Source organism: Penicillium lagena, assembly GCF_028827675.1.
Source record: "Penicillium lagena strain IBT 129212 chromosome Unknown utg000008l_segment0_segment0, whole genome shotgun sequence".
NCBI lineage: Eukaryota > Fungi > Ascomycota > Eurotiomycetes > Eurotiales > Aspergillaceae > Penicillium > Penicillium lagena.
The window spans coordinates 845,665-873,586 of record NW_026623229.1 but is presented as its reverse complement, the minus strand read 5'-3'; the positions used below and the strand labels follow the sequence as shown (position 1 = coordinate 873,586).

The 27,922-nt window shown below is 53.4% G+C and overlaps 12 protein-coding genes across 12 annotated transcripts; 4 read left to right on the top strand and 8 right to left on the bottom strand.

The window, feature by feature from the left end:
- Positions 1 to 152: 152 nt before the first annotated feature.
- N7510_010914 (DNA topoisomerase 3) lies at positions 153 to 2,245 on the bottom strand (the record flags this gene model as incomplete). The annotated part of the gene is made up of 5 exons (XM_056982839.1): positions 153 to 942; positions 995 to 1,454; positions 1,503 to 1,672; positions 1,729 to 2,108; positions 2,159 to 2,245. The coding sequence occupies 5 exons, from the start codon at positions 2,243 to 2,245 to the stop codon at positions 153 to 155; spliced, it is 1,887 nt and encodes a 628-aa protein (XP_056828333.1).
- Positions 2,246 to 2,505: 260 nt separating this feature from the next.
- On the top strand, positions 2,506 to 3,643 carry N7510_010913 (DUF1295 domain protein; the record flags this gene model as incomplete). Its single annotated transcript, XM_056982838.1, has 2 exons — positions 2,506 to 2,874; positions 2,930 to 3,643. 2 exons carry the CDS (start codon positions 2,506 to 2,508, stop codon positions 3,641 to 3,643), a joined length of 1,083 nt encoding a protein of 360 aa, XP_056828332.1.
- Positions 3,644 to 3,840: 197 nt separating this feature from the next.
- N7510_010912 (uncharacterized protein) lies at positions 3,841 to 4,920 on the bottom strand (the record flags this gene model as incomplete). Its single annotated transcript, XM_056982837.1, has 1 exon — positions 3,841 to 4,920. One exon carries the CDS (start codon positions 4,918 to 4,920, stop codon positions 3,841 to 3,843), a length of 1,080 nt encoding a protein of 359 aa, XP_056828331.1.
- Positions 4,921 to 5,531: 611 nt separating this feature from the next.
- Positions 5,532 to 8,251, bottom strand: N7510_010911 (ATP-dependent metallopeptidase FtsH/Yme1/Tma family protein; the record flags this gene model as incomplete). Its single annotated transcript, XM_056982836.1, has 2 exons — positions 5,532 to 6,322; positions 6,376 to 8,251. 2 exons carry the CDS (start codon positions 8,249 to 8,251, stop codon positions 5,532 to 5,534), a joined length of 2,667 nt encoding a protein of 888 aa, XP_056828330.1.
- A 545-nt stretch (positions 8,252 to 8,796) lies between these two features.
- Positions 8,797 to 11,742, bottom strand: atrR (transcription factor atrR; the record flags this gene model as incomplete). Its single annotated transcript, XM_056982835.1, has 6 exons — positions 8,797 to 10,084; positions 10,139 to 10,314; positions 10,368 to 10,864; positions 10,920 to 11,284; positions 11,346 to 11,473; positions 11,539 to 11,742. 6 exons carry the CDS (start codon positions 11,740 to 11,742, stop codon positions 8,797 to 8,799), a joined length of 2,658 nt encoding a protein of 885 aa, XP_056828329.1.
- An 831-nt stretch (positions 11,743 to 12,573) lies between these two features.
- Positions 12,574 to 13,058, bottom strand: pam18 (putative mitochondrial DnaJ chaperone (Tim14); the record flags this gene model as incomplete). The annotated part of the gene is made up of 4 exons (XM_056982834.1): positions 12,574 to 12,712; positions 12,769 to 12,822; positions 12,876 to 12,949; positions 13,008 to 13,058. The coding sequence occupies 4 exons, from the start codon at positions 13,056 to 13,058 to the stop codon at positions 12,574 to 12,576; spliced, it is 318 nt and encodes a 105-aa protein (XP_056828328.1).
- Positions 13,059 to 13,250: 192 nt separating this feature from the next.
- On the top strand, positions 13,251 to 13,880 carry N7510_010908 (uncharacterized protein; the record flags this gene model as incomplete). Its single annotated transcript, XM_056982833.1, has 2 exons — positions 13,251 to 13,255; positions 13,313 to 13,880. The coding sequence occupies 2 exons, from the start codon at positions 13,251 to 13,253 to the stop codon at positions 13,878 to 13,880; spliced, it is 573 nt and encodes a 190-aa protein (XP_056828327.1).
- A 1,149-nt stretch (positions 13,881 to 15,029) lies between these two features.
- On the bottom strand, positions 15,030 to 16,396 carry N7510_010907 (uncharacterized protein; the record flags this gene model as incomplete). Its single annotated transcript, XM_056982832.1, has 3 exons — positions 15,030 to 15,794; positions 15,996 to 16,262; positions 16,334 to 16,396. 3 exons carry the CDS (start codon positions 16,394 to 16,396, stop codon positions 15,030 to 15,032), a joined length of 1,095 nt encoding a protein of 364 aa, XP_056828326.1.
- Positions 16,397 to 18,926: 2,530 nt separating this feature from the next.
- N7510_010906 (putative C2H2 finger domain protein) lies at positions 18,927 to 20,504 on the bottom strand (the record flags this gene model as incomplete). The annotated part of the gene is made up of 3 exons (XM_056982831.1): positions 18,927 to 19,749; positions 19,922 to 20,403; positions 20,490 to 20,504. The coding sequence occupies 3 exons, from the start codon at positions 20,502 to 20,504 to the stop codon at positions 18,927 to 18,929; spliced, it is 1,320 nt and encodes a 439-aa protein (XP_056828325.1).
- Positions 20,505 to 21,841: 1,337 nt separating this feature from the next.
- On the top strand, positions 21,842 to 22,917 carry N7510_010905 (putative nicotinamide N-methyltransferase; the record flags this gene model as incomplete). Its single annotated transcript, XM_056982830.1, has 2 exons — positions 21,842 to 22,280; positions 22,382 to 22,917. 2 exons carry the CDS (start codon positions 21,842 to 21,844, stop codon positions 22,915 to 22,917), a joined length of 975 nt encoding a protein of 324 aa, XP_056828324.1.
- A 2,238-nt stretch (positions 22,918 to 25,155) lies between these two features.
- Positions 25,156 to 25,800, top strand: N7510_010904 (uncharacterized protein; the record flags this gene model as incomplete). The annotated part of the gene is made up of 2 exons (XM_056982829.1): positions 25,156 to 25,210; positions 25,268 to 25,800. The coding sequence occupies 2 exons, from the start codon at positions 25,156 to 25,158 to the stop codon at positions 25,798 to 25,800; spliced, it is 588 nt and encodes a 195-aa protein (XP_056828323.1).
- A 578-nt stretch (positions 25,801 to 26,378) lies between these two features.
- Positions 26,379 to 27,699, bottom strand: N7510_010903 (putative S-adenosylmethionine-dependent methyltransferase; the record flags this gene model as incomplete). Its single annotated transcript, XM_056982828.1, has 2 exons — positions 26,379 to 27,444; positions 27,644 to 27,699. 2 exons carry the CDS (start codon positions 27,697 to 27,699, stop codon positions 26,379 to 26,381), a joined length of 1,122 nt encoding a protein of 373 aa, XP_056828322.1.
- Between the last annotated feature and the right edge of the window lie 223 nt (positions 27,700 to 27,922).

Genomic DNA, 27,922 nt, shown 5'->3' with positions numbered 1-27,922 from the left:
GTGTATGGGGAGAGAAGAGGGTAGGGCGAGTGACCGCACAAATCGATATTGTTTGAGCTCTCACATTATCTCAACGCCTATCATAACAAGGCCGGTAGGGTATCATCCGATCAACAAAACCGAGCAGTCCGCGCCAGCAAGCATCAAAATCCTCAGGAGGCAGGCTCTTCAATAAGATACTTCCGACAAGCGTCTTTCAACATATCGATACGCCTCTGCGTATGGATGAAGACCTCCCGGTACATGTCCAAGCTCTCCTGCACGACATCCTGACGAGTCTTGGTGCCCGCACAGATCTCGAGCATGCGCAATTCCATCTCTTTTCGCAGAAACGGCTTGCTCAAAGATACGCTATTCGGAAGCCCCGCAACCACATTGTCGTATCCCTCCACGAGGGCAACACCCAGGCGAGTAGGGATGAGTTCCTGGACCGAACTGCGACCACCGCCGCGATTGTGCGTGGCGACGTATTCGCGTTCTTTGATTTTGGCGATATGTTCCGCCATCGTTGCGTCCGTTCCTATGCCGTTGGCATCCATCAAACCGATGAGCTCGGGCTCGGTGAGATAGTTCGGGGCTGTGGTCTTGCCTTCGGAAATGTTGGCCTCGGTAGGTTCGAAGAGCTCGCCTCGCTGGAAGGCTGGAAGTTGCTGGCTGCTCTCCCATTTGTCGTAGACGTACACGTCCAGATAGTTCCTCTCCAGCACGATCAGGCCGTTTGCGTGGAACATCTCCTCGCCGTATTGGATTTCGACTTCGGTAGTCTGGCCTTTGGCATCGTCGGAACAGCACGCAAGAAACCGGCGGACCACGAATTCGTAGACTTTCTTTTCATTGGCTTGTAACTGGGTTGGAGAGACCCAGCAAACGGGGTGGATGGGTGGATGGGCCTTGTCGTTGTGACGGCCCCAACGTGGCGTTCTAAATTTTCCATCGAGCAGTCTAAAGCGAGTCCGTCAGCGGAGGTGAAAAACCAAAAGGGAGTACTCCATACTCTCGAGCGTACTGCCCCCAACCTTGGTCCTGTACTTGCTTTTCGACCAAGCTTTTCAGATCAATGGCCTTGTCAAACTGATCCGTCTCTGTTCTCGGATAGCTGATGTATCCCTTAGTATAGAGTGTCTCTGCGACCTTCATGATTGTCTGACTGTCCAGGCGGAGAAATCGACTACCCATCATCTGTAGGTCCACAGTTGTCAAAGGCAGTGGTCTCCATTTGCTCGTGGGCTTCTGATTCACTTTTACGACCTTGGCCTGTCTAGCAGCTAGGCACCGCTCAAGCATCATCGTGACAGCTGCCCGGTCAAAAAGATGTACCCGTCGCCAGAGGAAGTTGACTTTCATGTCATCTCGCTTCAGTATGACCTTGATGCTCCAGAAAGGTTCCGGCTTGAAATTTTTCACCCTCAGATACCGGTCAACCACAAATCCCAGAGTCGGGAATTGACATGAGCCTACTAGATGTTAGACAAAAATCACAGAGGGTTTTCGGGGGAACCTACCATAGCTAATGACCTTCTCTTGCAAAACTGCGACTAATGTCTGCAGCTGGAGGGTTTGCAGACGTGTGAAAGCTGCGCCGATCCGGAGATCCAGTTCAATTCGGGCAGCGACAGCATTTGCTTGAAGATCGTCAAGCTCTACAGGCTCTCGAGCAGCACGTAGGACATGACTATTCCCAAAATCAGCACTTGTACCCCCTTTGATTCCCGCGACAAGCCCACTCACGCTCGTTCCGTGTTGCTGAATTTCGCCCGCTTGACTTCGATGCGAGCATTTCCCGACTTCGCCTGATGTCGGACTTCAGAGCCGATATGCTCCCCTTCACGATCACAGTCGGTCCAGATAAACAACGCCTTGGCGTAACGCGCTTGATTCCGGATGTTCTCGGCGATTGGCAGCTTATCCTTATCGACCGCTTCTTGAACAGGTGCCTCAAACAGTGATCCTGGAGGACAGGAGGTCCAGCCTTTATACTGGCGCTCGAAATCCAGGCCTGTCAGATGGCCCACCACGCTGGTCATGGTGACAGAGCAGTTTCCCCAGGCGCCACCGAAATTAAAATCAAACTCATAATTCTTCACGAACTGTGTCCCACGTATAGAGCGCTACAGTTGACATCAGTCTGTGCCACCAATTTTCAAGTCGAGGCACTCACCGTTTGCATCGAACCACCGGACAGATGTGTGGCCACCGCGCGAGCAATGGCGGGTTTTTCTGCCACGCACAGGATCTTCCGCGCCATTGTGGAGGCCGGAAGTCAGACTCAAGGGACCATCGTGTGTGCCACTGGCCTTCTACACAGTCGTAGGTTGACGATCGGCTTGCATGCTTCCCACAAGCGGTTAGATTGGGGAGCGACGCGAAGAAAACGAGAGACGCGCCTATTGATGCCTGAGGCACCATATCTTTTCTGCCTGAATGAGGTAATCCAAACAAAACAATCGCGATCCCCCCATCAACGCCATCCCAAATCCATCCACTTGCGCATCTTCGACATCAAAGATGGCTACTCTTCCGCTGCCCCGTGTTGAGTCCCTAGCAGACTGCACCTCGTTTAGGTTCGCCGTGCTTCCTTTTATTTCCCAGTTGGAATGGCTGCCCGCCAGTTTGCACGAAGCCGGCCGCGACCTGGATAGCTTGAAGGCTGTGTATCTCGCCACCAACCCTTTCATCTCCGCATTCGCCCTTGGCACCTGCCTTGCTGCGCTGTTCTTCGTGGCAGCGGAGATCAACCGCAACTATTCGCAGGTGGATCGCTTCTGGAGCATCTTGCCCGCCGTGTACAATGTGCACTTCGCTGCTTGGGCGTGCTTGGCCGGAATTCGCACCCAGACTGTGGACACGATCGCTGTTATTAGCCTGCTGTGGAGTGTAAGAATTTCGAACAAATGCGCCGTGTTCAAGTATGCTAATTGAGTATTTCCAGGCTCGTCTGACATTCAACTACTGGCGCAAAGGAGGTTACAAGATCGGCTCTGAGGACTATCGCTGGGAGATCGTGCGCGCAAAAGTGAACAACAAATTTGTGTTCATGATCTTCAACCTGACCTTCATTGCTGCGGCCCAGTCGTTGTTGCTTCTTCTCATCACCGCGCCGACCTACGTTATGCTTGTGGTGGCGCATACCCAGGGCCCCGAGTCGTTTGAAGTGCCCGACTTGATCTTCTCCCGCGCGGCCTTTTTCTTTATTATTATTGAATTCTTCGCCGACCAGCAACAGTGGAACTTCCACCAAGCCAAGTTGGAATACCAGAACCACGCGCGCATTTCTGACAAGTACAAGGACCAGTACACCCCCGAGGACCTTGAGCGTGGGTTCGTGGTCAGCGGTCTCTGGTCCCTGTCGCGTCACCCCAATTTTGTCGCCGAACAGGCTGTCTGGGTGACCTTGTATCTGTGGAGCTGCTACCGTACTGAGAACTACCTCCAGTGGAGTGGTCTCGGTGTCGTGGGCTACCTCCTCATCTTCCAGGGAAGCACCCGCCTCACCGAATCTATCAGTGCAGCCAAGTACCCAGAGTACCGCGAGTACCAGGCCCGTGTTGGCCGGTTTATTCCCCGTTGGTCTGTGAAGTCAAACAAGCCCAAGCGTGCTGGCAAGAAGACCGCTCAGGCGATCAAGGACAAGAAGAGCAAATAATTTGGATATATAAGGAATTACTTTGAATTGCTTTGGGAAGAAAATATATATAATGCTATATTTGGATGTGGCGATTTTGAACAGCTTTCGATTTTGGGGACACCAAACATATAACTATGTCAAATGATCTTGTTCTGCGATATTCACAATCTCACTTTTGCTTTCAATCCACTGACAAAACAGAGTTTTGTTCATCCTCACTCACTACCTCGTGGCAGGAAGCGCGAAGCACGTTCACGCCGCGCCTCCTCCATCCCGAGGAGTTGATACAGGTGCTCGAAGCTGTCCAGGAAGTCACCTTTGGTGTTGTCGTTCTCGACCTTGGTCACAAGATCCGAGACCCAATCATCCCATGCCGGGCCTAGATTTGCCAGAATGAACTGGCACCACAACCAGACATTGTCTTCTCTCCCTTGGCGGTTGCACTCGATGGCCCGGATGCAAACTAGCATTTGACACAGGTAGTCATCTAGCGATGAGCAGTCATCGTCCTCGATGCGCAAAAGATCTCGAATGCCTTGCATAGATCGCCGTGTCATGGCCAAGCCACCGCCACATGTCCTCTGAAGATAACTCCAAGTGCCTCGCGCGTCCCACGCCAATCCATGATCACAGAGATCGCATCGGATCCCCCGCGACACGTTTGCAGTGATCATCATCCACGCGTGATTGTTCACCTGTCTCCATCGGGTACAAAACCCGCTCGTCGCTGGCACTGGCTCCAGACCACCGCCAACAACCGGCCAGACATTAGACTGTTCCAGCATCTCGCCCATCTTCTCTACCCAGGATAGATAATTCTCTGCACCGATCAGCGGCTCGTCGAGGAGCTCTGCCTGGTAAAACCTGGCCTTTTTCTCCAGTGGAAGCAGCTTCAACCATTGTTCTGTCTCCCAGTGTGGAGCCGACGGCTCGGTCCACGAGAGCGGTGCCAGTCTCTGTCTGCGCTGGTGCAGATATCTGTTGATGGGTAGTGCTATATTCGGGTGCGGGAGGTATACTCCGTCGTTGATCAGCGTTCGACCTAGGTCACCGAGGAACGGAGGGAGCGACCAGTTGTGCAACGCTGGGATAACCCATTCCACCGCGCTCTTCCTGTTTCTTGAATCGGACTGTGCGCTCTTCTGTTGACTTCGTTTTCGCTTGACTCGGTTCTCAGGGAGCTCACATTCGCGTGGCTCCTCCACCGGCGAGTCTAGGTAATGGTCGAAGATGCCGCCGTAATCTACCAGTGTAGGCAGGATGAGCCCATTGTTGATAGACTGGGTGGTTGGCATGGCCTTCTCTATGCGTTCGTAAGAGTAGGACTTGTGAAGGCAGCGAGCATTGCCTTTAAGAATATAATGGTCATCTCGGGTTGTATATGTAGCCAGCAAGTTTCTCCCAAATACATGTGGTCATGTGAATAGACGAGACCTTTTTCTAAACCTCTTTGTTTATTCTGAAACTGAAACCAGTGAACAAACTAACCCAGACGGAAAGAAAGGATAGCATAAACAATAGAGTCAAGAAGATAAAGGATATTTGAATCATCAGATACTCAAGTCAGGTATCTATCTATTTCGGCAATCCACTACGCTATAGGAACTAAGTTTGATTGAATCTTATTCTCATCAACTCCCTATTATACACTACATAGATATCCAAGTGGTGGAATATCGAAAAGGGGAGAGAGGGGCGGAAGAACAATACACAAGACAGGAAGGGTTCTTCAGATGTAGAGCGACATGGTCGAAAGGAAGGTAGATAGGGATGAAAAGAGTCGAGGATGGGAATGAAGACGTGAGGAGAGGCGAGGAGGGGAGAAGGAAAAAGAAAACCAATAAGAAAGATGCAATCCATAAGTACAGAAATCACAAAAGAAAATAAAAGAACACCAACTCAAAATCTATGTCGGGAGAGGGGTTTCATCGCGGCCATCCTTGCCCCCGGCCGCCTCGGGGTCCACAGGAGGCTCGGGGGGAGCGATAGTGGCGCCGCCCTGGCCATCGAAGTACTTCGAAAACTCGCCTGATTCAGGCCAGGCCCGCGGGCCCAGGAGGCGGATGAGGTCATCACGGCCGAGAACCTCTTTGGAGAGGAGCTCTTCAGCGACGATGCCGATCTCTTTCTTTTTCTCGGTCAGAAGATCGCGGCACTGCTTGTAGGCCTCGTTAGTGATGCGGCGGACCTCGGAGTCGATGCTTTGGGCGGTGTGCTCGGAGAAGGGCTTGTGGAGCTGCTGCTGCGGGTCCTCTTCGTAGTAGATGTAGCCCAGCTTGGGGGACATGCCGAACTTAGTGACCATGGCGGTGGCCATGCGGGTTACTTTGTTGAAATCGTCGCTGGCACCGCTGGTGACGGTGTCGAAGTGCAGTTCCTCGCTGACTCGGCCGCCCAGCGTCATCGCCATCCGGTCCATCATCTGGTTGGTGTTCATCAGGTAGGTGTCGCCGCCGGCGGGGAGGTACTGGGCATATCCCAAGGCACCTTGGCCACGCGGAATGATGGACACCTTGAGCAGCGGGTCGGCCCACCGGAAATACCAACCACAGATGGCGTGGCCGGCTTCGTGGTAGGCGACTGTTCGCTTCTCTTCAGGGGACAGCACAAGCGACTTCTTCTCCAAGCCACCAATCACTCGCTCGATGGCTTGCTCGAAGTGCTTCATGACGACCTTATCCGCGTTGGCACGAGCAGCTGCATAGACAATTAGCTTATTGAAGTTGACTCTCCAGAAAAAAAAAACTTACCAACAAGAGCCGCCTCGTTCACACAGTTGGCAATGTCCGCACCAGCGAAGCCGGGAGTCAGAGCGGCAAGTCTGCCTTCCAAGTACTCCAAGTTCTCGTCGGTGACAATCTTCTTCAAGTAAACCCGGAAGATCTGCTTGCGGCCGTCCATGGTTGGCCTGTCGATGGTGATGTGACGATCAAATCGCCCGGGACGCATCAGGGCCTTATCAAGAACATCCGGTCGGTTAGTACCGGCCAGAACGACGACCTGCTCGGAAGTGTTGAAGCCGTCCATCTCCGTGAGGATCTGGTTAAGGGTGCTTTCACGCTCATCGTTTCCGCCACCAAAGTTCGACTTCGATCGTGATTTACCAATGGCGTCGATTTCATCAATGAAAATAATGCATGGGGTGTTCTTCCGGGCGTTGGCAAACAGATCACGGACCCGAGAAGGACCAACACCGACGAACATCTCAACGAACTCCGAACCGCTGACGCTGTAGAAGGGGACTCCGGATTCACCGGCAGTAGCCTTGGCCAGCAGTGTCTTACCGGTACCTGGAGGACCCGAGAGAATAGCACCGCGCGGGATCTTGGCACCTAGCTTCTCGAAGCGTTCAGGCTGCTGAAGGAAGCTGACGAACTCCATGATTTCAACCTTGGCCTCGTCCATACCAGCCACGTCCGAGAACTTGATCTTGATATCGGTCTCGTGGTTGAAGCGCTTGGCACGGCTCTTACCAATACCGAATATTCCACTTTGACCGCCACCACCACCACCCGCGCGCCGCGACATCCAATAGATACCGGCAAATAAGAGGACAGTGGGAGCGAGGCTAAACAGAGCAGGACCCCAGGGCATTTCATCAACGTAGGCCACCGGGATTCGTTCCTTCGTGGGAATTCCCAGTTCCTGCTGCGCGGCGTCTAGTCTTGACTCGAAGGCATCGACGGATCCGATGCTGAAGTAGACATGATGAACAGGCTGCCCAGCCGAATCCGGATAGGCCTGAGTCGCAGCTTCGCTGTTGAGATCAACGCGGACTTTGGTCTGGTTGATCACCGTCAGTTTCTCCACGAGACCCTTGTCGAGGTAGTCCGCCTGGAATTCCTGCCAGGTGATCTCCCGGGAGGCACTCTCGCCAGGGAAAAAGCTGCGGTAGACGTAGTATGCGCAAATTGAGGTAATCAGGAAGGAGGCGGGATCGAGCTTGAACTCAAAAACCCTGCCACCCGGTGGTGGTGGAGGCTGCTTCTTGTGATCCTTCTTTTGTTGTTGCTTATCCTCTTGCTTATTCTTCCCTTCTTCTCCATCCTCCTCCTCGGCTTCCCGCTCTTCCCGCTTCTCCCGCTTTGTCTCCTCTTCGGTTGTCTCACTCTTTATCTTCTTGCTTTCGTCGTTGGCATACCGCAAGATGAAGCGAACCATCCGGATATATTCCATCAGCGAAGGGTCTCCGTGCTTTTCGAGACGTTCAACAAACGTCTTCACCTCTGGCGGCAGTCCCTCCTTCATCAACTTTTTTCGCATCTGCTGAAGTTGTGCGTGCTGAGCGGCAGGCATGCGCCCTTCCACACGCTTAACAAACGCATCGAGCTGTTTCTGTTCCTCTGCGCTCAAGACAGACTCCGGCTTCTCCGATTCTTCATCTTTGCGGTTATTCTTCTGTGGGCCGTTGCCGCCACCGCTAGTCTGATTTTGCCCATTCTGGCTGTTCTCCGGGCCTCCGGGGCCGGCGGTGGCATAGGTTCGGGCACGGTGCGATACGATCAGGGAGGAGAGTCTCGTCGGCGGCAACACGCGCACTGATGCTGGTCCGGACCGACCGATGCAGTCTGCGGCCCTCCTCGAGTAGCGAGCAAGATTGCCTGGCCGCCGGAGAAAGGTGGCCATGGTCGAGGGAGAGGAGCCCAGAAGGCTGCGGGAAGGGAGAGGGAAAGGAGGATCAATCGGCTTCAGTAGTGATAGTCAACTACTGAATCCATAGAAATCCCTTGCGGAATAGGAGTGAACGAGGGTGAGCGACCCGAAGTAGATGGTAGTGGTTTAGCTCTCTGGCAGAGCTGCTCACGGCCGATTTTCCATCAGTTTCCGCCCGAGGTGATGAGTCAGCTCTACACGTGATCATCAGAAACCTAGCGAACTTGAGAAATGGGCTAGGAATTAAACAGTAGTAGTGAGCTATAGATCATGATTGAGAATCTGTATCAATGTACATCAAGAGGAGATATGGTAGTAGTAGCTGAGGGGAGAGGACGCCGCTCTGGTCCTCCATCAGAACCAAAGAGGAGAATATCCCAAGAATAACCCAAAAACACCCCTCAAAACCCAACTCTCGCTGAACTCCAGCAATAAATACAAAACTCTAAGAAGCGCCAAGGATGAGTTTGGTTCACTTTCTGCGTCCCACCGTGTAAGAAGTCATACTCATCATAAAATCACTGCCCATGCTGCGGAGGTCCATTCGAGCCGACGCCGCCGGCTTCAAAGACAGGGAAGTTCGTCGACATATCTGCCCAGTCCCACTCGATGGTCATGGGCATCTGCCACAGATCCTGTGGGACAAAGGGTTGCTGGAACGATCCCAAGGGATTCGGACTAGCGGTTCCAAAGGATTGATCGGGAAATCCGACGTTGGCCAGATGATCCGGGCTCAGCATCTCCTGGTACTCCTGGCCGAGACCGGACATGGCGTGGATGTTGCTCGGAAGATCGGTGGAAATGCCACTGCTCGGGGGCATGGTGGGACCCGGGTTGAATGCCTTGGCGGTGCCGGGAGATGAAGCGGTAGCGTTGGGGAACATGGAGGGGGAGAAAGGCGTAGATGTAGCAGGGGTATGTGCATTTCTGCCAGTACCTTGTTGTTCATGACCATCTTGCTGGCCAAGCTCAGAATCCTGGGGCATTGTCTTGCGCTTCTTTCTCGAGTGAGATTCCTTGTCGGCTTTGTCCAGGACCACCTTGGCGATTCGCTCAAACTCGCCGCAGAGACCGAGCATGCGCTTGATGCTCCCGTTAGACTCGTCGGACACCAGAGTCGACAGGAAATTGACAACTACGTTCATCAGTTTGACATCAGAGCGAGCGCGGGCATCGTTCGGGTTTTGGAGGATGTTGGCAAAGAGAGTGACGAGTGCGGACACCGGATAGTAGAGAATCAACCAAACGCAGGCAAAGTCTCCCTGCGGGATGTACCTGATCAGATTTATCGACGCTCTTGCCGCCGTCACGCACAGAACCGCCGATAGGAAGACTCTGGGATTCAACGGCCGCGCGTTCAGACCTTGGATGGCGTAGTTGGAAAGACGGCTGGTCCAGTAGCCGTGATGCACAGACATTCGATGAATGGTGGTCAAGCAATTATAATAGGCGAATTGTAGGACAACAACATGAAGGATGAGGGGAGTGTGGGAGGCTTGGATCTCGTACTCGGGCCGGAAGTCGACAGGAATGCTATCTTTCCAGTCTTCCAGCTCTTTGTCAAGCTCGCCAATGGTATTGAGCAATTCACCATCAGACTGCTTGGATGCTTTGGCCGAGTACAGTCGCTTGTAGACTCGGCTCTCAATGGTAGCAAATTCACACATAGCTCTAAAGAGATTGAATTTGCTTTTTCCATCGGAGAGCGGGACATTGCCGATGTTATCGGGGGGATCTTCACTTGGAAGCTCGACGTTCATGTCATCGTCATCCTGCACCGGGGGTCGGCCGGAACGAAGGCAAAGGCTGTGTCATATAATTAGTACAAGTCAAAATATGTCGTGGGAAAAATTCACATACTCTTTATCGAGACAGTATGCAATCCAGAACACTCGCTTCCGCTGTTCAACCTCCACCGGGTTAAGGCCGAATCCAGATCCGCGCTTGTGCAACCCAATGCTGTGGGAAAGACGAATGGCTGCCGCAACCAGGAAGAAAGCAGGCTGAGGGTTCGGTGTGCCTTGGAGGAAGAGGGTCTAGAGATGAGTTAGGGTCAAGAATCCCCATATAGGGGGGTAAAAAGACTCACCATGCCTAGCAGTGCTTGAACACTGAGGAGATCCGTGTTTCGCATCGTCAGCTCGGTCAAAACACCCATCGCATTTTTCAGATACAGCCATGCTTTCTTGTCCTCTTCATGGGGCACCAAGTTACTCATTACGCGGAGCCGGTGGGAGATGGCCAACACCACATTGATACTCGCCCACCAGCCAGAGCCTTCGTAAGGGTCGCGCGAGTATTGACGTTCCACCAAATGCATGAACGTTGCCTCGTGAAACAACGGGAACATGCAATTGAAATTTTCAAAGAAATCTCTGAATAGCGAGAGCGCTTCCTCCTTGGGAGGGAGTGGTTTGAAGACCCGCCGGGCAAAGATGTCGCTGAAGATCTCCGGTTTCCAGTACATCCACTTGTTGTCATCTACATAAGCCGAGGAGATCATATCCTGGAACGATGTATCGCCCGTCTTCTCATTGACCCATTGAATGCCCTTGGGCGAGAAGATTGAAAACCCGGACGAGGAGCCTGGATTCATCATATGTCAGTCCACGGAATGCATCGTGGCAGCCAGGGGAAATACCGATGTAACGAGTCTCTCCACAATTGTTCGTCACCAACGAGCACATCATATCCGACAACGCCTCGACCTCGGTTTCCGATTCCTTCTGCGACTCGGGCGAAGTGGGGGCTGTCCGGGGACTGGAATGCGACTCCATGCGGGGTGTAGTATGGTAAGAGGCTAGAGCTGGCTGCTGGGAAGTACTGGCGGTATTCGCTCGGGTTGCACTTTTGGATGTGTTCAGGGTGCTCGCTCGATCGGCCAGTCGTTTCTCCAATGTTCCCAGGTCCGTCTTGCCGTCATCGTCCTCGGAGAGTAGACCAGAGAGTCGTAGCAGCGACTCCATCCGTCCTAGACGGTTTTCCAGGCCCTCGATATACTTTGCTCTGCAGTAACCTGTAATCAGCGGGGGGGTTCTTTCCCTGACAATATGTGCTGGCAACCTACCCTTTGGGCGGATTTCGTTTCTTCTCCACCTGTGTGAAAATACACTCGGTCTTGTAGTTGATACAGTGTGAGCACTTGGGCATTTTCCCGTCGCACTTGATCTTCTTCTTGCGACACATGTCGCATGCCTATGGTCATAGCCACCGTCAGCCACCATCCATTGCGACTTCACCGTTCCAAAGATAGTCCTCACCCTCGCGATTCTCCGTCTCTTCGCGTCATTCGCATCGTTCGCGTCGTCTCCCGTAGCCATTGCGGAGTCGTCGGGGTACATGGGGGCGGACATTGGTTGTGAGCCATCCTGGGAGTAGGCGCCATACAGCTGCGACTGTTGGTTCATGGCCATCATGGGCGGCATGTCAAAGCCCATGCCGTCGTCGTCCCCCAGGCCATCCATTGTCCCTTTGGGCTGTTCTCTGTTCTCTTGGGGGGAGTATTTAAATTAGTTTCCAGGTTCGGGGTGTAGAAATACCCGACAAGCTCCCCGGAAGACAGATCGGAGGGGAGGTGACGATCGCAGGGGAAGCAGCTGACACATCCAGAAGTAGGCAGCGGTGCGGGCCCGAGATGAATGATGAAGATGGATTTTGGGGTGGATGACTCAACCGGCACGTGTTGGAGGATGGGGATGCAACGCTCTCTCGCTCTCTCTCTCTTGGTCTGTCTTGTGCTCCGAATCTTCACGAATCTAGGTCTCTATCGAGGCTGACAACTGAGCTAACTCGATACGAAAACGATGCAACTAAAGTTCTCGTCTTAGCGCCGTCGCCGGATCCCCTAGCCCCGACGAGTGGTGGCGGACGGTAAGTTTTTCGTCCGTTCCCGAACTCCGAGACTGGGTTGACCAGGCACATCCGGACCCATTGTTGCCTGGGCTTCGATGGGCTACAATGCCCACAACCAGCAGAGATCGACACGGCACAGCATACAGAACCCGAAGCCCGGAATTCACCGATCGGGGTTTTCGAGCACGTACAGAAGATCGTTTAAGCGGTGTAGAAAGTGTAGAAAGTAGTAGTACATTCAACGAAGAGTGGCGATCTCGTCAGGATATAATAGAATCACAAAAACCGTGCATATGATACATCGAGGCGAAAGAAACTCTCGGCCTCTGCAAAATGCCAACCAAAAACAAAACACCACGCTATGCATCCAATATGGCCGCTCTGTCGAACCCCATATTCCGTCGGTGATTTCCAACCAAGGCGAGGTCGAGCGAACAGGCGGCTCAACCGTGTTTGTCGAGGAATTCCTTAGCCTCATTGATCTTCGTGGCCAGGTACGGACTGCCGCCGCGATCAGGGTGGTTGAGCAGCATGAGCTGGCGGTGGTTCTTGCGCACTTTGTCCTTGGTCAAGGTTCGCTCCCTGGGCTATGAGTTAGGAATTGTCTGGATGTGCATCGGGCCAACAAAAAAACTTACGAGAGTTCCAGGATCAGGGAGGCTTCGCGGCGGGTCATGCGCGGTTCAAATCCTCTGTTCATTCCGTCAGTCACGACTACCAGGTATCGGGTGGGGGTGGAACGAACCCTTTGTAGAAGGCCTTTCCGGCTGCATTCATCCCCCCTCTGTAGCGGCGGAAGGCGACATACCCGGCGCGGCCCTATGAGGCAAGAAGTCAGTACCGACTCAAAAACCATGCTCAAGAACCTCCCCCTTACCAAGAATGCGGCGGTGGCCACACCGAGGCCAACAGCAAAAGTCGAGGCCATTGTGATGGATGCAGAGGGTGAGGAGTGGGTGAAGAAAGGGAAGAAGGAAGAAGTGTCCAAGTATTGCGCGGGAGGAAAAGTCGGCGGGCCCGATCGGGTTTAGCGTGACCGAGCACAACTCCAACCAAAAAAAAAGTTTCTGGCAACGAAACGACGAAGAACAACAACAACTACCCACGCTTCTCGCCCAGCATGCGGTAAGTAATCTCTCTGTCTATATACTTGAAAAGGTACTGACGGACATTCCCTTCTAGTGTGGAAACCTGCCACTTCTGCTCTCGCCCCGCCTTCCCAGGGAAGGGCATCACCTTCGTGCGCAATGACGCCCGCCAATTCCGCTTCTGCCGGTCCAAGTGCCACAAGAACTTCAAGATGAAGCGCCAGCCGCGCAAGCTGAAGTGGACCAAGAGCCACCGCGCCGCACGGGGCAAGGAGATGATCGTCGACTCGTCGCTGGTGCTCTCGCAGTTCACCAAGAAGCGCAACGTCCCCGTCAAGTACGACCGCAACCTGGTCGCCGCCACCGTCAACGCCATGCAGCGCGTCGAGGAGATCCGCCAGCGCCGCGAGCGTGTGTTCACCAAGCGCCGTCTGGCCGGCAAGCTGGCCCGGGATCGCCAGCGCGAGGCGGATCGCCGCGTTGTCGCCGAGGGCGAGCATCTGATTCGCAAGGAGCTGCGCGAGCGCGAGGAGGGGATGCCAATGGTTCCCGAGCAGAGCAAGACGGCCAACCGCGTGCATGGCGAGGAGAGACTGCGGCAGAAGAAGAAGACGAAGCTCTTGGTCGATGGTGGTGTTCAGGAGGAAATGGATATCGATTGAACAATGTTGCCGAGCTTTCTTTTTCTTGGGTCTTGATCTGCTTGTGGGCTTTTATTTCTGTCAATGCTTTGCACAGATACGACACGATTGCACTTTTACGGGTGGAGTTTTGGTCTATTTAGTTTCTAAAAGAATCAGCGTTTGCCTTAGACGGCTGCCAATACATCAATTTCAGGTTTTTATCTCTGCCTTTGTTTTTTTGTCATCGTAGCATGATCTTGGATCTTATTGCTGTGCAAGTATTGAAAAGGGTACTGCTTCAGAGATAGAGCTATGGTACTGGCTTTTTTGCTGTGGCACGCCCTATATAACTCCGATCTGTTAACTTGGAACAAGAACTCTCAGGAAGAAGTGCATTAAACCTATGCCAGGAAGTATGATTAAAGAACAGTATGTTTGTGGTTGCTTGTGTCTAAGCTAGGCACTATATATGGCTGCTCCATCCCAGTCTGGACATCCTCTGGAAATCACTTGGACTATATGTACTTCCTTCCAATCTTCTTATCTTGAAATCGTATAACTTCCTCTATATGGTTAATTGTGAAGTTAGTAATTTCCCTAGCAAGTGAGCTGATCCCAATATCAGTACAGATATACTATCTCAGGCACCTGCTCGACTCCTCGGAGGTACTCGGGCCACCATGATATCAGAGCTGTATCCTTGAGTACTAGTTAGTTGGCATGAAATCCTCCCAGGAACACCTTGCCGGTGACCTTAGTATACCGTGGGGGCCTGCGAGGTTTGCTATTGACGGTGAATGAATTTCTAAGCCCTACTTGCCTTCTCTTCCTGGCAACCTGCCTTTCCATACTCAAATCGTCCCTCTATACTTGCGTCTCTTCTTCTGTCCTTCCTTCTCTTCTTCCTCCTTCTCTCTCGACCCTTTCCTCCCCAACGCTCCATAACCATCATCATTGACAACCAACACCATCAGCCATCTCTACCATCCATCACTTTCTCATCATTATCACTACCACTTACCTACCTACCAACCGTAACCTCTTGCTCCTTTCTCTCTCGGTGTTGAGCCGGAAATGACTGATATCTAATTCATTCCCGACAGACCACCAACAAGGATGATTGTTCCCTTCGTTGGTATCTTTTTCGCTCTGGCACTTTTGGGTTCTTGGTTCCACGTCCCCGGGATCTCAGACCCTAATGAGCCTTTCATGAAGAGGATCGCTGGGGCTTTGGAGGCCGTCGCAGGCGGCAAGATAGTCTATGGCATGCTGGAGGATATCTCCAGGTACACCAACCCTGGGCACGAGGGCGTGTACGTCCGCCACGATGTCCTGGTCGTGGAATGGAACCACGTAGACATCTCGAATCGGACAACGGTCAACCTGGATCTCCGGCTGACCATTTGGGACGAGGCCTTCAAGGCATCTTCGCCCATGCTGCCCACGCAAGTTTGGACTGGATACCCGGATCTCCGGCTGCCACTGTGGGAGGAGACTCCTCGCTGGGCCTCGTACTCGCCCACGTCCTGCCTCGAGACAACCTGCGACGTGCTCTTCTCGCTCCTCTTCTTCGGTTTGGTCTTTGCGGACATCGTCTCCTCTCACGATGCTTACGCACTGCAGGCTCGTGTTACGAAGACCTGGAAGTCCCTGAGGTATACGGAGGACCAGCCCAAGGTTCGCCTTGTGGAGGGCCGGTGTCTGTCTCTGTACGAGGAGATGGGTTACCTGGCCGCGGGTCCGATGAAGGAAGCGAACGGGATCTTCTTCGAGTCTCTCGTCGATGCCCGCACCGGCTTCGTTGTGATCGTCGCGCCGTGGGAGTTCCGGACCATGCACCTCGCCCAAGAGGTGGCCAAGGCTGTTCGCCGCCAGGAACTCCAACGGTTGCTCGACGTGAGCACCGGGTCGGAGGTCATCGTCAAAGCTGCCGAAGACCTCTTCACACTTTCTCTAGCTGCTGCGGCCTCGGCGCCTGATGCGGCTGCCCCCAGCCTTGCCCATCGTCCGATGCGTTGATTCTTCGATGCCCGGAGTCTCTGCCATCCTTCCGGGTGGTCCAGCTTGCGAGTGCTTTGATATCGAGCTGGGAGAGACAACATCCAGAGATGGCAGAGGTGACGGACGAGCGCCCTGACGGCGCCACGACCCTACAAGGATCGAAGCGCAAGCCTCGCCCAAGCCAGGCGAAGAGGCGGCGCCATGCACGTCGGGCTCTCTGCGAGAAGCAGGAGGAACTGATCCGGGGGTTTGAGGAGGAGGGATCAGTCTCTCCTGCTTGCGGAGTTCCGTCGGTGTCGCCTTCGAACCTGGCGGCAGAAGTGCCGCAGGGCAAGGTCCCGCAATGGGGTCCAGGGTTCGGCCAGCAGATGCGGCCAGGTCCTCTCTACCCGGCACCCATGCCTCGAGGCATGTATCCGTCTGCGGATGGCAACCACCTCCCGCCGTACGTCAACCAGTACCCTCCCTTCACGGGGTACTACACTCCTTACCCTCCGGGGTAGTAAGAGGGTGATACCTGCACCGACGGAGTAAGGCTGTCTCACTGGGGCCATTAGGGCTGGCACCCGCTTCTTCGGGGGTGAGCGGACCGCTCTTTCCTGGCCACCAGAGCAGTCTCTGCTTGCGCAGTGCAATGCGGAGGAAGACCTGGTCTTGACAGGCGTGGGAAATTCGCCATGTCGCCTGGTGGTGGTGCCGGAGAGATCTGAGGCGTTGAGTGCGGCTCACGGTGGAGATGTAAGTTTGTCTTGACCCCTTGAAAGATGAATCCACTGACCGTTCGTTGTATACAAGAAACCCTCGGCGCCCTCACCAGTACCGCTTTTCGTTTTCGCTTTTCTTTAGAAAAAAGAAAGAAAGGGGTCGGCCGAGGGTTGGTTCTCCCCGTGAGTTCGCTGTTTCGTTTTAGGGTTTTTTGTTTGTTTGTTATTTTTTGCTTTTGAGTACGCTGGGCCCTGGCCGTCACTGTATGATTTCTGTCTCCGTCTCCGGCCATCACGATGTATGACTTTGTCTCTGACGTGCAGCATTGACCTGCGGTTCTTCTGCCATCTCACCCTTTTCTGTCCGCTGTCTGCCGGGGCGAGGGGAGGGAGGGAGGAGGGGTGCTCATCCTATACTATTTTCTGTACTACTTACATCCTCGTGTCCAGCGTTACTCGCAGCTTTTCAGCCATTCCTGCTTCTTCGAGAGCACCGCATCACTTCATTGGGACATTGTCGATGTCAATCAGCATCAGGACGATCTCAGGCTGTGCTTCAGCAGCGATGGCTTTCGACTTCTTATCATTTCTTCTTGCCTCGAGAGCATCCCACCACATCACACGGCATTGCCGACATCCATAAGCATCAGATCTGCTTCAGCAATGACGGCTCTGCTTTAGCACCGATCACATCACATCATGCCAATTCGTACATATGGTCGTATTCCTTCGGGCAGATCATCATCCCACCTCACATCTACACGTCGTCGTTTCGGAATATCGTTTAATAATCATTATTGGTACATCGACATCCACGCCATCTCGCAGGAGATCACTCGTGCTGGTCGCGCTGACCCAGAGAGCATCTTATATGGTGTCTGGAATTCTATTCTACCGTGGCAATCTCCTGTCTTCGAAAATCATGTCAACCGTTCCCAAGACCGTCACAGCTTCGAATCCGGCCAACATGGGTGATCGGACTTGCATGCTTACCAGTACGCATCGATCGACATCTCTTCTCACATCCACAAATCCACTCAGCTCAGCTCAGCTCAGCTCAATTCACTGTTCGCTGCTGACAGAAACCCACCCGTCAACCAATGATGGCGCAAACGCCCACATCACGCGGACGGATCGCTTCGGCGATGGAGGGGGAACGGGCAAAAAAAGCGGGGGAGAGTTGATTACTAGTTAGAGCTTGGGCCTATTCTTGCTGTTGTGGCTTGTGGGGGTAAGTAAGCTGGGAGGATGACCTCGGGGAGGAGAGGGCCCCCGGTGAATTCGACCAACCACCCCCCTGACTACTGACGCTCGGGGATAGTTTTTTGTTTTAGTGTCTTGTATTTTTGTGGAATTTTGTATTATTGGAGATACCCCAGGCCCTGGCGGTTTTTTGCCCCCTGTGGTCTTGTTTCTGTCCACTTTTCTTTCCTACTTACCATTCTTCCTCTTCCTTCTTGTTTGGGTTTGAGTTAGGGTTTTGCCTCGTGAGCTCAAGGCGACTCCGCCACTTGCCATTGACCGGGTGTATTTTCCGCCGTGGACCTTGATTGCACGTAGATGTAGATCTATGTAGCTAGCTCCCCAATTCCCCACGTGCGGGATATGGGCGTAGACACATGTATGTACTCTGTCTATTCAATCTACAAGTGTGCACACTGCAGCACCCTACAGTGTACAGACTAGAAGAAAAAGCTATGATTTCATGAATTATATTCATCGTGCGCCCGGTCCGCGGAGTAGGACGGGAAGAGTAGACAACGTAGGGCATTTCTCCATGGCATGGCGACAGAGACGCGTTGAGAAAGAAGAAGCGGACGAGAGACACACAAGAGGGGTGGGGGGTGTGGTGTGGAGAGAATTGTTTGTTGGGGTTTGGGTTTATATGGACCGAGCAGGCAAGGAAACATAGAAGATGGTGTTGGTGGGGATGTGAGTATGAGTATGAGTATGAGTATAATGGTGGTGATGATGCGAGACAACAAGAAAAACAAACGAACAAGTTATGCGCCGGCCAGCGAATGGGCCACATTTATGGGTTTCCGGAATAAGAGGTCCAAAAGGACCAAAAAAAAAAACGGGTGGCCAAGGAGACATGATACATGGGATGGAAAGAAGTCCCGAGAGAAGATGTACACGCCTGACAGGAAAAACTCGGATCTCTTGAGGAACCATCTCATCGATTGAGGTGGCAGCAGAGAGTGGTTTGCCAATTTAGCAGGGTGGCTTGCAGAATTTGAGAACAAGAAATAGCCCAAAAAAAAAAAGGAAATCGCTCAAGCTCGTACATGGTCGTGAAAAAGGGTCGTTTGGGAGAGAGGGGTTAGTTAAAGGGGGACCCGTTGTCCGTCTCTGAGCAGAGCAGAGAGGAGGGAAAAAATCACTCCTCCATGCGGCCGAAGACGCCGTCATCGTCGTCATCCGCCGGCGCGGGGCGACTGCCAAAATCCACGTCCGCGTTGCGGCGATGACGGGACTCGCGGGCCGCGGCGCTGCCAGGGCGAACTTCACGCTCGTCCGACACCTTGTACGACAGAGACGGGTTGAGTGAGGTCGGGAGGAAGATATTGGCCTCGGAATCTCGGCGAGCGGGCTCGGTTGTTTCTCCGACGGTGCCTGGGTGGCTGCTGGAGTCAAGGAAGCGGGCCGGCAGTGGGGGCACGGGGGGCACATCGGGAGTCATGGAGACGGGCCCAGTGCGCGGGGTGCCGAAATTGCAGAGACCGATGGCGGCAGCCAGGTCGGCCTCGTCATCCTCGTGCAGTCGAGTGTCGGCGGTCGAGGGACGCGTATCGATGCTCGAGTGTCGGAAGTGGGACGAGAAGGCCGGCGAGTGCAGCGGAGCGCTGCCCGTATAGGAGCTGGAGGGGATCGACTGGTAGGAGCGGGAGAAGGCCGACATGTTGCCGATGCTAGGCCGCTTGGTCCACTGGGACGGCACGCCAGACATCTCAAAGTCGTCGTCCTCTTCCCGCTCATCCAGCGGCGGCGGCGTGGTCTCTGCCGAGCTGAGGCCATCGCGCGCCTGCGACGACGCATCGGGGGATGCGGACGATCGCACCGATTCCACCTCGGCGGAGTCATCGGAGGGCTCGTCGACGTTCATGTTGACCAGGACGCTGGCGGCCTCCAGGAGCTGCACCTGCTGGTGCTTGGAAATGAGTAGTTTCGAGGTAATTGCCCATGCTGGGTCATGCTCCCACCTAATATGCCACAAAAAAAACCACACGTCAACCAAACTGCCAGAGAAAAGGAAAATTGGAAGGGGATTTGGAAGGGGAGGAAGGTGAATGACCACGAGGGCGACCTGCACAGAGCCAACATGGTGCATATTTCCGATCGAGCAAGGGAGAGACGGCCGGGGAGGATACACACATATGCTTGGACAGGCAGCTGCCATGCTTGTACCCTTTCCCGCAGCGACCGCAGCGAAGGTCCGCCATGGAGCGTTTCCCATCGCCCTTCACCAGCTGAGCGCCCTCGCTGGCTCGGCGGTTCCGGTTCTTGAGTTTCGCGTCTGCCTCGTCTGCCTGGCTGGGAGAGGACTTGCGAGCGACCGGGGGTTCCTGGCTGGGACTGTGCAGGCCCTGAGACAGATACCCAGGAGCCGTTCCGACCGAGCTGGATTCTAGTCCCTTGCGACCGGCGAGGCTGCGGCGGTGGGAACCCATCGGAAGTGACGCGGCTTCTCCGGAGTCCTTGAGCGAGGCGGCGATCGCGGCGGCGGCATTGGCAGCAGCGGTGGTGACACTCTTACGGCGAGTAACGCGGTGGTGGGCATTGACGGCACCCAGCGAGATCGAGTGAGCGTGGGCTCGCTGGTTGGGACTGGGGAGTGGGCGGGAAAGGGACAATTCCTGAAATGGCGAAGGGGCCAAATCATCAGCGACGCGATCAACCAAAAAAAAAAAAGGGTGAGGGATCACCGCGTCGGAACACGTACCTTGAACGAAGCCATGATCAGAGAGATTGAGAGTGCGGTTGGCAATCGAGAGTCGGAAAGCCCTCAGGGAAGAGAGAGGCCCTCAATTCAGGGCTGGGTGGGCAGTGCAGCGGGCAGGCAGCCTGGGCGGCTAGACACTGTGAGCGGGTCGTGGCGGTGGTGGGGTGGCGGAATGGATCCAAGTCGAGTCGAGCAGAAGCCAGGTTGGCGTCGTTAGAGAGAGAGAGAAGGCAGAGATACAAGGACGGGATGAATGAACGGGCGGAAGATGAGGGAAGAAAGAAGAAGGAAAGTGTGAGGAGGAAAAAAAAAAGGCGAGAGGAGGGCGAAATGGTACCGTACAAAGATCCGGTATGGTCTGGCCCACCAAAATCGCTCACTCTTTGCGGGGGCCTTTTTGGGTGAGCATGCGGGGGGGCTTTTGATCTGCGGCCTGTCTGGTCCAGAAAAATAATTTATGATGGTCGGATGGATGGCCGTATTTTCGGTTGATTTCGAGTAGGGTGTCTCTTGTGATTTCCTACCAGGAGAGAGAAAGGGCGTGAATGGAACGAGGACGGCGGTGGTGGCCGTGGTATGGTGTTCTGGACGGCGTGTGACGCGATTGACCCACAGTTTCGCTTCTCGACCTGACGGGCATCCCAGGGGAGGCCATCCCGTGGTTCGGAGGCAGTTCCGCCCAGTCTTTACGCGGACCACGCTGATTAGAACTATATTCTTCTCGCCTCCCTCCAGAGCAGTCACTCCAGCAGCAACGCTCCCGTTGCCTGACGATCACCCGCCAGGATGAGGGAAATAACTTCCCAGCCTGGATGAGTCAGACTATGTAACTCACTAATCGACGGGCCTTGGAAGTGGGCCACATGACATCACCCGATCAGCTGATGGTCATGGCTCTTTTGGACAGCACAACCTCGACAACCCCCAGGATACGCGGTACGGTTGATACCCTCCCTATGTAACTGTGTCCTGCCCACGCTCCCCCTGCAGCAGGCGGATCCTTCCTCCAACCGCCCTAGTTCGTCAGGGAGCTCGAGCTCGCCCTGCGCCAGTGGAAGGGGGCTCGGTGCCTGGTTCTGGCACATTCCACTTCGCCCCATCCCGCATACCTGCATCGGCCGGGCTGAATCTGGCATGGTGGCTGCTGATCCGAGACGGGCAAGACCAACATCATCCAGTGCAATTATCAGCGCTTATCTGGTCACTCACCATGGTCCACGGACGACATACCTCGGTAGTGTGTTGGCGGGGGAATCCTCAGTGGATGACATAAACAAACAATGCAAACACGTTAGATATGGTTTCAAGATTCTGTCTGGAACTCCGTATGCTTCCCCTCCAGACAAGAGGAAATGCTTCAGGCCCGCCTACGACCCGCCCCACGCCCTCCCACCGGCGACACCTCCACGCCAACCCGACCGGACGAAGACGAGCCCGAAGATGTCTTCGGCGCCTTCCTCCCGCACCTCTTCCCCGACGATGCCCCCTCCTTCCACGGCGATCCAGGCCAGCACCTCCTCTACGCGTCGCCGGCCTATGGCGATCTCGAAATCATGGTGCCCACGTACCCGGGCGAGAGCGCGAACCGGTCGGAGGAGATCGCCGCGGGATTGGACCAGAGGATGGATGGCGTGAATAAGTATCCCGTCGAGGAGGGACGCAAGCTGTTTGCGCATTTCTTGTGGGATTCGGGCATGGTGGTTGCGGAGGGGGTAGAGGATGCTGCGGCCGGGAAGGCGGAGGCGAAGATGTGGAATGTTGATGGGGAGAGAGTGTTGGAGCTTGGTGCTGGTGAGTTTTTTTTTTTTTTTTTTTTGTTTCTCTTTGGAGTCAATTGCACTTCAGGTGCGTAAAGCAGGCATTCCGGCTCATACGAAACGATGAATATTTAGGCGCCGCTCTCCCTTCACTCATCAGTGCTCTCTCCAATGCCGCCACCGTCACCGCAACAGATCACCCCTCCTCGCCAGCCCTCTCCGGCGCAATTGCCTTTAACATGACCCACAATCTCCGCCATATAAGCGCAAGCTTAAACACCACCGCAATAGTCCCCCATGAATGGGGCGTCCTCTCAGACCCCTTCTCCCTCGCCAACAAAGCCCACTTCACCCGCATCATTGCCGCAGACTGCTACTGGATGCGCTCGCAGCACGAGAATCTCGTGCGCTCGATGCTATGGTTTCTCGCACCGGGCGGCTGCATCTGGGTCGTCGCGAACTTCCATACAGGTCGAGCGATTGTGGCGGGATTCTTTGAGACGGCTGTGAGTCTGGGGTTGGAGGTGGAGCGCATTTATGAGCGGGATTGTCTGGCGAGGGGGGATGATGGGGCAGAGGTGAGGAGGGAATGGGCTCCAATTAGGGAGGGGGAAGGGCCGGGGATGAGGAGGAGGTGGTGTGTGGTTGCTGTGTTGAGGAAGAAATCATGACTTAGATGGAGATGCATGGGTAGGGGCGAGGTTTCATGGGATGGCGTTGTGGGTTTAGGTACTTGTACATAGATTGATATAGATCAAGATAGGGAATCCCGTTAGGGCTATGTGGGACCAATTGTTCAAGGACAATCATGATATCTACATCTAGTGACAAGCCGCTTATCCAAGAAGCTCAGGCGGCTTTGGTACGCTTCACGGAGGTGAGTGGCTGTGGTGCCACGGCGACGTTCAGCCTGGACTCGATTGGAACCCTCCTTATCTGGGAACAGAGGACGGTCACCGGAGCTCCAGGGCGGAGGAGCTGTGTCTGAATCTTATTTAAGGGAGTCTCATAAATTGGGATGTATTAGATCATGAGCTCATAGGTATGTGGTCTCTAATATAGCTACATATCGTGGTTGATGTCGGCCGCTATAACAAGATCGTATACAGAATTCCGACTTCTCGAATTAGAAAATCCTAAGTAGTTTTTCCTTGAGTTAGGTTCATCAAATTAAATCCAGAATGTATTCCACATTACGCTTAAATTCAATGAGGCCGTTCAATTGAGGCCTCCAGGTCCTGCAGCACGTAGTCCGCATTCCACAGCCAGCAAGCAATTTGAATAGAACGTGAAATTAGCGACATAGTGGCCGCAATTATCAAGGTCACGCGCAAGGAAATGTAGCGTTGTTTGGAGACTTCGCAACTGCACGACTTCACCATCGGGCCGGTGATGCAAAAGACGCCAACGGTCCGAGTTGGCCAGGCGGCTCCACAGCGGCATCAGCCTTTCTTTCTCGACCTAGTCGTGCAGGGACGACTGGACCCGCCATAGCTGTTCACATCCGAGGGCGAGTTCAAGAATATATCGGAACAATACCATGGTTTCGCGCCACAAGATGCCCGGCGGGCTCAAGATGTGCTGGTGGGTAGACTAGATTGATTCAAGGTATGCGATCGTCTTTACTTTATTTGAATTCTCATAGAAGAAAATTAAGGACTGGAGGGTATGAGCATGTTTTCCACTCTATGATCAATCAATCTTTTGCCGAAACCCACACGGTCTCTCTATCAGGCATATGCCCAGAATAGCCCTGACAACTCCCGCAGCACCGGGGGGGACAGTCTAGGACATCGTCAATAGTGTACCATATTTATCATCTTGCAGGTCAAAAGCCTATCCAAGAAGTTAGCCGCTTATTCCATATTTGAGTAGCTAGAGGATTTCGGTACCTATTAGAAGTAGGCGCGTCCATCTCTTTTTGGTCGAGTTGTTAAATAAGCTTTCGGGGTCACTCCTATACTCTTTCCGGCGGCTATAGTCGCCATCTTAGTTCTATGACTCCATCTAGAGGGAGCTTAACCCTCCAGTTCAGTACGTATGTCCTCGGCGGCCTCGTTTTTCACTGTCCGGCAAGTCGCCGCGAGCTCCTGTTAGTAAAGACGTTGAGCTTCCCCCACCATTCGGTGAAGGAGATCTATACCGGAGAGTTCCAAGTCGAAGCCACTGTCTATCATTATAAGTAGCACATTTCCGCCTTGCTCCTTGACGGGACCAAAGTCAGGGTGTAACTAGCTCGATGAGTTGGGTTGGGGCTCGCGAACAATGCTTGAAGGGGAAACCAGGGCAGCCAAGTCACCCATCAGTACAGTACGGTTTACCCCGTATGTCGGCTTATTTTTGGCCTGCATTAGGGCTGAGGCTTGATCAACCCCAAACATTCCAAGTGCTAGCCCCATTTCCGGCCCCAGCCAAGCACTACGAAATCAGACAAAAGGGGGCCATAGGGCCAACATTACCTATTATTATTCCTTCGATTCCTTCAACTCATGAAGTTTGAGTTCTCATAAAGTGGCCAAAGGCATCGTACATACCCCTTTTGGCCCGCTAAGCCAGGATGCAGATTACATTACGCCCTACGGATTACATAGTGCAGCTTATAAAGTTGGGATATAAAGCCGAGTACCCCATGATTAGAAAATAATCGTTCGTCATCCAATACTCAATTCCTAGGATACAGTCTCTCAGTGTATAAAATGGTGTTGAGGGCTCTACTTTCCACTTTCTTATGGGTTTCTGCCCTCGCATCACCTCTGCTCGATACGACGATTCGATCCATAGAAAAGCGCGACAGCCCACAGATTCGCTTCGGAGCATTTACTCCTAGTCAGCAAGCACAGATCGGGGGCGCATTTCATGATGCCTTGACGTTAGCGAATCACGCCAGACACGCATTGGACCAGGTATCAATGGACAAGGTCTACCAGAAGTATTTCCGTCCAAGAGACAAGGACAAAGTCAAGGGTAATCTTCTACTCAATACATCGAAAAATATGAATTCGACATTAACAAACTAGGCAGAGGTTTTCAACAATATCCTCGGCGAATCCACTCCTCCCACCGGAAGCGATCTCTTAAGTTCCATTGAGGTTGTCAAAGACTACAAGGACCCCGAGACAGGGAAATACCACTGTATTAAACGAAAGCGTCAGGCGTTGTTTTACGACAACCCAAACAAGCCTGAATTGATTATCTGTCCCGTTGCATTTACCTCCACCGGTGGGATTGATAAAGCATATGACAATGTTGCTGCGGTTACTTGTGATACCGTTGGCGACATTTTGACAAAGAAGATGGACACAATGGGGTCGACCATTTTGCATGAATACACGCATTTCACGAAATTGGTTGTTCCGCCCCTGGCGAGCGCAACCGAGGACCATGAAAACAAGCTTCACCAGTTACACGTCATAGCGAAGACTGGCTTGGCTGTCGAAAACGCTGAGAGCTACACCCAGTTTGCGAATGAGGCGTTCTGGACCATCAAGTGTGCGAGGTGGTTTGATGCTGCTGATCCGTATGCAGAATCCTCGAGCGAGGAAGACTGCTCCTAAAGTTCTCTATTGCTTGAAGGATTCCGTCGGATGAGTGGCATAGTTCTAGCAACATCTGCTGCAGGTTGACAGTTTGTCACTCCTGTTTGCCAGCGTTTTCTTCTCTATTTAATGCGAACATCCAGTTGGGTCATCGGGCCAATCTCATCAACGTCGTTAAATCTCGTCTCCTTTGATAGCCATCGGTTGATGACCTCTACGGATGCGATGGCTATTCTGACAAGTTTGACCAGGGATATCTACATTATTTGGTGTATATCATACGAGTCCAGCAAGCTATAGTGCTGAAGAGTAAGCCTCACTACATTAGGTTCTCACTTTTAGATTGCAGAGTAATCAATATAGACTTAGCTCCCATCCTCTCTGCATACTCCAAAGTAGCTTAGGTATACATGTACTACCTACGTCCGACCTCCGAGAATCGTTCAAGGTCTAACCATCTACATTCCGACATCGTTCAACTCTCAAAACCAGCTCCTTGATTCTATCCCCTCTCCTATGCAAATATCTACTAGACTTGGGCTTAAGAGATGTAGTTTGATGTAACTACCTATCCAGTCCTCAATGCTATAGTATACCTACTGCACAACCCTCCGAAAGCACACCGTACTTACCCCCTGCCCTTCATGCCCCCCAAACCGAAACCGGGGATACTCAACCCTTCCCCAAACAACCAATCTATCCTTCTCCCCCTGATCATGACGACCCCCAACAAACCAAGTAACCAGCTCCTCCTCCGTCCAATTGCAGCTCGTCACAACCACAAACCCACCCGCGCGCACTAACCGCCGCGCAATACGCGGATACCGCTCGCAGACATGCGTGTTCTTGGCGTCGTCTGATAGTGACACGGCGTCAAATGTGCCCTTGTCGAGAACGATGTCAAACCCGCCCGTTTCATAAGGGAACCAGTCTAGCTTTCGGTCTGCGGGGGGTGCTTCGGACGACGGGGTGCCGGTCTCGGAAAGCTGTGCTGTCGAGCCGAGGATATCCCATTCCTCGAAGCGAATCTCCGATGTTTCAATCTCAGTTGTATCTTTAGAGATGCTGACTGCCTCCGTGGCTTCTTTTCCGGGCTCGGGGGTAGCAAGCACAACCTCCTCTTCCGCAGCAGCGTTCGGACCATGGTCTTCTCCCTCTTCCTCATCTTCCCCGTCATCATAATCCTCATCAGACTCATCCTCATCATCTGTATGATAAGCAGAATGCCCCTTCCTGGACTGCAGCTCCCTCGCCAACTGCACACTCCTCGCCGAGTAATCTACGCCCACCATCTCACCCACGAACCCGCCCTTCTTCCGCAACAGCGCGAGCATGCTCCCATTCCCCGTGCCCAGATCGAGGATACTAGGCTGGTGGGGTAAAGTGGCTGAAGCTGAATGGCCGCGGCGGCGGAGGGTGTTGTGCGGGGACAGCGGGAAGGATTTTGAGGTTAGGAAGCGGAGGACCTTTTGGGGCGCGTTGTGTTCGGAGAACCATGATGTGCCGGGGTCATCATCATCGTTTACTTCGGAGGCATTGTCGGAGGAGTCGTCATTTTCTGTGGATGGCGCATTGGGCGTGGTATTGGTGGCGGTGGATGATGGGTGGTGTGGTTGCGATTGGGAGAGATGCGCGAGTGTGCGTGCGTAGTATGTTTCCCAGCTGGAGAGTAGGTTAGCTTCTGTCTGTATTCGATTGTGCTTTTTAAGAAGAGGAGGAAGAAGAGCCAGAGCATATAGCTCTGGCACATGCAGAGATGTCTCTTCTTCCTCGTGAGTGCAATCGCGGGGGATGAAAAGGGTATGCCACAAACACCTGGGCTGTTTGGAACTTGCAATTCAGAGAGACAAGACACACTTACTAGTCCTTTGAGCCTAACTCGCTGGGCGAGAGATAGGTTGGGGCGGAGTCGGCCATTGGGGCAGTGGCAGTTGGTGAGAAAAATTTGGTGATTCGGGCATGACGTTGGGCTTCTTATCACCCCTTATCAACTCTGGCTGGCACCAACTCCTGTACATCTGCACAGCGAAATCATCTATTGTTACGCGAGGCGCAAAACTGACGGTATGGACAATAATGCTGAATGCTTCTTCAACATGCATAGGTAGGTATTCAATTCCTCCGCAATAATATTACAGAT